Source organism: Eulemur rufifrons, chromosome 21 (genome assembly GCF_041146395.1).
Source record: "Eulemur rufifrons isolate Redbay chromosome 21, OSU_ERuf_1, whole genome shotgun sequence".
In the NCBI taxonomy this organism is placed as follows: Eukaryota; Metazoa; Chordata; class Mammalia; order Primates; family Lemuridae; genus Eulemur; species Eulemur rufifrons.
In genome coordinates this window covers 17,400,428-17,407,204 of record NC_091003.1, presented here as the reverse complement: position 1 = coordinate 17,407,204, position 6,777 = coordinate 17,400,428, and the positions used below count along the sequence as shown (strand labels likewise).

Below are 6,777 nucleotides of genomic sequence, written 5' to 3'. Positions count from 1 at the left end.
TTGTAGAGCGCGGTTGGCCTTGGCGCAGGCGCGGTGGCCTGCGTTCGGCAGTGAAGAAACATGGCAGGCCCGACGTTGACTGCAAGGTTGTACTCCCTGCTGTTCCGCAGGACGTCCACCTTCGCCCTCACCATCGCCGTAGGCGCCCTGTTCTTCGAGCGTGCCTTCGATCAAGGGGCCGATGCGATCTACGAGCACATCAACGAGGGGGTGAGGGCCTGGGCAACCCCTGACCTTGGGCCCGCCTGAGGGGTAACAGTGGGAATGGAGGTGGGATGGGACTCAGCCTACCTTTACCAGGAAGGGGGTAAACCGTGGGCGTCTTTTGTCTCCAGACTGCCGTCTGTCCTCTCGGCCTGGTGTGACTCCTAAAAAGTTAAACGGGGTCAAGAGGTCCCACTTTGCAGGAGTTGTAAGTATTGGTATGTCCCACCCGACATACCCACTTGTTCATTTTCGAAGCGAAAACTAAAGCCTAACGAGAGCAAAGGACTTCCTAGGGCCACACCGCCAGGAAGTCAGTGGCAAATTAGGGCCAGAACCCGGACGCCTGAGGGTTTCAGGGGCAGATGTGAGCAGGCAACGGACCTGAAAAAGACCTTTGACACCCTGGCTGGCCTTTTCAAAGGGCGCTTCCGGTTCCCAGGGCTTCCCAGGCAAGCAGCTAGGTCTTGATGGTTACAAGTGGGTACTGTGAAATCAGAGAGCCTTGGATGGGAATACTGGACCTTGTCAGTTAATAACTGGCATTAAGTTGGGGAAGTTTCTTAACTTCTGAGCTTCAGTTTGTTCTGTGAAATGGAGATAACAGTGGTAACCTGAGGGAGTAATTGTGAGGATTATATGAGATACAAGCAAGGTGTCTCGGTGCCTGGTAAGTGGTACCACTGAAAAATAACATTTGTTACTTTCCTCAGGAGAAAGTGGAAGCATAAGGTAGGAAATAGCAACAGATTTTACACTTACTGTGTCTCAGGCACTGTGTTAGGTACTGTGTATGCTTTCTATCATTAAATTGTGGCCATACTGGGAAATGCCTTACACAGACGGCCCTGTTCCCCCCACTCGCTTGTGTTTTTAACTTGAGGCTGTCTGACTACACCCAAGGAAAGCTCTGTCCACTAATTCTGTACTGCCTGTGGCCAGGGAAACTTCCTGCCCATATGAAAGTGGTGTCACTGCCCCATCTCTTGCAAGGGGCTCCGCTGGCCATTCCCACTGTCCTGGAAAGGCATCTAAGTATGTTGTCATAACTCACCCATTTGCCTGTGCCTTTAGGAATGAGAATTCCAAACCAATTTAGGTCTGAGGAAATAAAAAAATGTCTCAGTGTGAAATATTTGGGGCCTATGCACTTAGGACCTCTTGGGTAACCTGGGCTTTGAAGAACTGAGACATCTTCCAGGCTCTGTTCCTTAATAAGTATGTGCTTTTGGGCAGTTCCCTCAATCTCTACTTCAATTTCCTGTAAAATTAACCATCATCCCTTCCCACTTCACACGGTGATTGAGAGCATCAATTTTATAAATGTTAAGAGTTGTGTGTCTAGCCTAGCATTGCTTCCAGTTTGCCAACCACAGCTGTGTGTTTTTAATCAGGACATGGCACGTGTTTCTCTTACACTTAATTTCAGAGACCAGGGCACTGGGAGTCATTGTAAAATATGAGAAGCGAAGGTGAGAAAGTTTGTCGCTCTTGTCTTTAAAATGCAGAAGCTGTGGAAACACATCAAGCACAAGTATGAGAACAAGGAGTAGTTCCTCGGAGGCCCCCATCCAGGCCAGAAGGACTAGAAGGACCCACCAGCCGTTTGCCTAGTGCTCGGGCTTCAGCTTGAAGATGATATTCAAGTTACTTTGCACGGACCACCTTTAGCTGTTGGCAAGAAGTGGCTTCACCTAACAAACAGACTCTTTAACTTCTGCTGTGTTTGAAGTATGTTTATTCAGAGTCATCAGCAAATAAATGTCAGTTGTCCTTGAGACCTGCTTCTGCATTGCATGCTTTGTTAACTACCTGATCTTCACTGTCAGTTATTTGAGACCACTTCAAAGCCCTCTGCAAACACCTGAAGGGCAGACTGTGCTATTTTGAGTTTTCCATTAACTTCCAAAGAATTCTGGTTTTCAAAATATGCACCAGAGTTGGAAACGTTACCTTCAACTTTGGCTTCTAAGCCACCAATTCTATTGTTAAATCACACAGAGGAGAGCTAACTGACTTGGCCATGAGGAGGCACTGTGGTCTCAGCTGGGGGGAAAACCCCCGGCTTGGGGATCTTGAGCCACTCCCCACCCCAGGGTCTAGTCTCCATTCTGCCTTGGCTTAGTGTTTTTGGTAAGCTGCCATCTCTCTCCTGCTGGAGTTCCACTCTTAAGAGTTTGGTTTATAAGGTGCTTACTTGGTGGGTTTGAATCTTGACTACTACCAGTTCTAGCTATGTGGACCAAGGGCAAGGCACTTGACCTTGCTGAACTTTAGTTTCTTTATCTGTAAAATGGGGACAATAGAAGTATCCCTACTGCACGGGGTTTTTGTGAGTATTAAAGGAGTTGTCATGCAGTTAGCACAGTCAGATCCTGGCACATGGAAGAAACTGCTGGCAGAGAGACATGGATGCCAAGGACCCAGAAAACCAGATGATTCTGCTGGAAGGCTTGCGCAATAGGAATGAAAAAGAGGAGCTTGAGGAGCATAGTCTGGTCATTCATTGAACAAACATTTGGGTGGCCACGGTGGTTGAGGCATTGTGCAAGCAGGGCGTTTGATGGTAAAATAGCACGTGGGGCTTGAACTCTCGGGGAGACACTGTAAGTGCCATCCTGTGTGATTAGGGACTGGGCGAGGGACTCAGGAACAGTGCAAGGAAAGGGAATAACCAGGAGTGGTGGAGGGAAGCCACACAAGAGCTGAGACCTGAAGGTGATAAAGGGGACTGGATTATTCAGGACCTGGTGAGGCACAGTGAATAATCACCAAAATTATAGTGAGCAGATATTGAAAATTTCTTTAGCAGGGGACCAACAAGCTCTGTCTTATGTTATAAAAATCTCACTCCAGTGGCTCTGGGACAATTAGATTGGAAAGCGGGTAGGAGGCGGATGCCAGGCTCCTGATTAGAGCTAATGGCTGTAAGAAACCTTGGAAACTGCAGCCTGGCTGGGAACAGCAGCAGAGAGCGCCGAGACGTGCTGAGCAGGCATAGGGCAGTCCTGTTTTGTGGCTGGGGAGCTTCCTGGCCTGGGTAGGTAAGTGACTCACCCACCTGCCATCTTTTGCCTGTAGCCTAACGAGATTTAGCCAGAGCCAGCTCATCCAGAATCTTCTCTGATGGGGGAACATTCAGATAAGGAAACCCATTGAAATGTAGGAGGGACCCTAGGAATTGCCCCGTTTGACATACCTGAGGCATACCTTCATGAAGATGCAATCTAGGCCTAGAAAAATCATGACCTGCCAACGGTGGTAAAGCTCCAGCGGTCAAATCAAGACCTGAACTAAAGTAGAGGCTATTCTAAGACTCTTAAAAGATGATTTCAGCATCAGGTAGAGGGTAACTCTGGGGACTGAAGGTTGCCACTTACATGACATTATCCCCAATGATTTCAGAGCGGTGTGCTGGTAAACAATAAAGCAGAGAACATTCTCATAGAGTTATTCTACAGTGCATGGTGACGAGCTCAGGGCACAGGGGCAGAACGTGCTCATTTAATCACCTGCCTCAGGTGGGGCACATTCCCAGACTCAGCCCAACCAGCAAGTATATCCATAAGCTAGTCTAGTTAATATGCCCCATTGTTTATCAGCATTTCTGGGCTGTTGTAGTGTGCGTGAGATTCCTTTCAGTAAGAGCTGAATATTAAAATAATAGTAAACCTGGTTTTACCTATTGCACTGAGCTTAATGGTGTCCCTCCAAAATTCATGTCCACCTAGAACCTCAAAATGGGACCTTATTTGGAAATAGGGTCTTTGCAGATGTAATTAGTTAAGATGAGGTCATACTATTGGGGTAGGCCCCAAATCCACTGGCTGGTGTCCCTATGAGAAGGCCATGCAGCCTGGGCAACATAGCAAGATCTTGTCTCTACAAAAAATTAAAAAATTAGCTGGACATGGTGGTGCACACCTGTAGTCCCAGCTACTCAGAAGGCTGAGACGGGAGGATCCCTTGAGCCCAGGAGTTGGAGGTTGCAGTGAGCTATGATCATGCCACTGTACTCCAGCCTGGGTGACAGAGCAAGACTTTGTCTCTAAAAAAAAAAAAAAATAAGAAGGCCACCACGTAAGGACACGCAAGGATGAAGGCCTTGTAAAGATAGAGACAGAGATTGGAGTTATGCCGTCACGGGCCAACAAATAACAAAGATTGTCAGCAACCACCAAAAGCAAGGAAAGAGACAAGGAAGGATTCTTCCCTGGAGACTTAGAGAGGAAGCACGGTCTTGTTGAAACCTTGATTTTGGACATCTAGCCTCCAGAACTATGAGAGAATAAATTTCTGTTGTTTTCAGCCACCTATTTTGTGGTAATCCATTATGGTAGCCCTAGGAAACAAATACATCTATCAAGTTGCCAAGCTAAAAAATGTTATCTAACCTCGCTGACAATATGAACAAATGGCATTTATGTACTGCTGGCAGGAGTGTGCGAGGTGGTACCATCTTCCTAGAGGATATTTTGTGCATATGCATTAAGAACCTTAATGTGTATACCTTTAACCCAAACAATCCCACTTCTGGCAAATTTTCCTTAAAAGAAAAAAAGTGCATATACACAAGAGATGTTCTTCACAGGGTTGAGGTGAAATACGACATACACCATTATCCCAAATATGCAGCCATTTAAACCACATTTTAAGTAGGAGAAAATATCCAACAAATACAGCAAAGTACCAACTCTTTGGGTTGTTAGAAAATATCATGAATTGGGTAGTTTATAAACAACAGAAATTTATTTCTGACGGTTTTGGAGGCTGGGAAGTCCAGGATCAAGGCACTGGCAGATTCAGTATCTGTTGAGGGCCCATTTCCTGGTTCATAGATGGCACCTTCTTGCTATGTCCCCACACGGTAGAAGAGGGGGAATGAGCTCCCTTAGGCCTCTGTTATAAAGGCCCTACTTCCATTCACGAGGGCTCTCTCTTCATGACCTAATCACCTCTCAAAGGCCCCACCTTGGGGGTTAGGTTTCAACATATGAATTTTGGGGGGGGGGCGGACACAAACATTCAGACCATAGCACCAACCTCGTTAACATGAAGCAGTCTTCAAATCGGTAAGAAAAAGATGAATAACTCAACAGAAGCTAGGGCAAATGACATAAATAGGCATTTAAGAAACACAAATGGCCAAAAACAATGAAAAGATGCCCAGTGTCATTAATAAAGAAACACAAAATGAAATACCATTTTTTGCCCATCAGATCCACAAAGATGAAAAATATTAGCAACAGCAGTTTGTTTGTTTTTTTTTTTGGTGAAAGAGCAGACACTGCCCATGGGCATTAGAACAGGGTCTCACTTTTTCAGCTTTAGTAGAGTGCAGTGGCATCATTGTAGCTCACAGCAACCTCAAACTCCTGGGTTCAAGGGATACTCCTGTCCCAGCCTCTCAAGTAGCTGGGACAGGCACGTATCACCACGACTGGCTAATTTTTGCTATTTTTGGTAGAGATGGGGTCTCGCTCTTGTTCAGGCTAATATCTACTTTAAATGTTCATTTTTTTGTATCTGAAATTCTACTTTCAGAAAATTATCCCCAGAATCACGGGCGTGTGTACACCCACCCACACACACACACACACACACACAGTCACTGGAGCATTGTTTGGAATTTTTTTTTTTTTTTAAGGATACTTTTTTTTTTTTTTGAAACAGAGTCTTGCTCTGTTGCCCGGGCTAGAGTGAGTGCCATGGAGTCCTCCTAGCTCACAGCAACCTCAAACTCCTGGGCTCAAGCAATCCTTCTGCCTCAGCCTCCCAAGTAGCTGGGACTACAGGCATGCGCCACCATGCCCGGCTAATTTTTTCTATATATTTTTTTTAGTTGTCCATATAATTTCTTTCTATTTTTAGTAGAGACAGGGTCTCGCTCTCGCTCAGGCTGCTCTTGAACTCCTGAGCTCAAAGGATCCGCCCGCCTCGGCCTCCCAACTGCTAGGATTACAGGCGTGAGCCACCGCGCCTGGCCTATTGTTTGGAATTAAAAGAAGAAAAAAAGTCCTTCCATAAGGAAGTAGTTAACTAAAAGAGTAGATTCATGCCATAGACATCTATGTAGACTTTAAAAAACTGAAGGTGATTCAGTATGTAATACTAAAGAAAGATAAAATAGGAAAAAAATCAAGCTACAAAATGGTATGTTTAGTTGTTTAGTTCGATCCCATTTAGGTAAACACATACACTTTGATATGTGTACACACAAAATCCCACGGGATGTGCACGAAAACTGTTCACAGTGGTTATTTCTGAAAGGTTGGATTTACCTTTTTTCTTACAACAAGCAGATATTGATCTTCTAATTCCAAAACGCTTTATAAAGAGAAAGCAATTAAGTAAAAATTGGTTAAGGCAAATGCTCACACAAGAACACAGTGAAAATATAAAGCTAAGGGAAAAAAGCTGGTCACAAAATCATATATAGCATAATACTTTTTTTTTGGTTAACATGTATAAGAGAAAAAAATTGGGAATGTTCACACCAGATTGTTAACAGTGGTTAACATTGGGGGACTCATTTTTTTCATTGTATTTTTCTCTGATTTCTATGTTTTCTGC

At 44.9% G+C, this 6,777-nt stretch overlaps 1 protein-coding gene and 1 long non-coding RNA gene across 2 annotated transcripts; both read left to right on the top strand.

The window, feature by feature from the left end:
* The first annotated feature begins 15 nt into the window (after positions 1–15).
* On the top strand, positions 16–249 carry UQCR10 (ubiquinol-cytochrome c reductase, complex III subunit X). The gene has a single exon (XM_069497070.1). It carries the CDS (start codon positions 61–63, stop codon positions 247–249), a length of 189 nt encoding a protein of 62 aa, XP_069353171.1. The 5' UTR covers positions 16–60.
* Positions 250–297: 48 nt separating this feature from the next.
* LOC138401548 (uncharacterized) lies at positions 298–1,982 on the top strand. Its single transcript, XR_011236538.1, has 2 exons — positions 298–412; positions 1,713–1,982. It is a non-coding gene; the product is annotated as an uncharacterized lncRNA (long non-coding RNA).
* Positions 1,983–6,777: the final 4,795 nt, after the last annotated feature.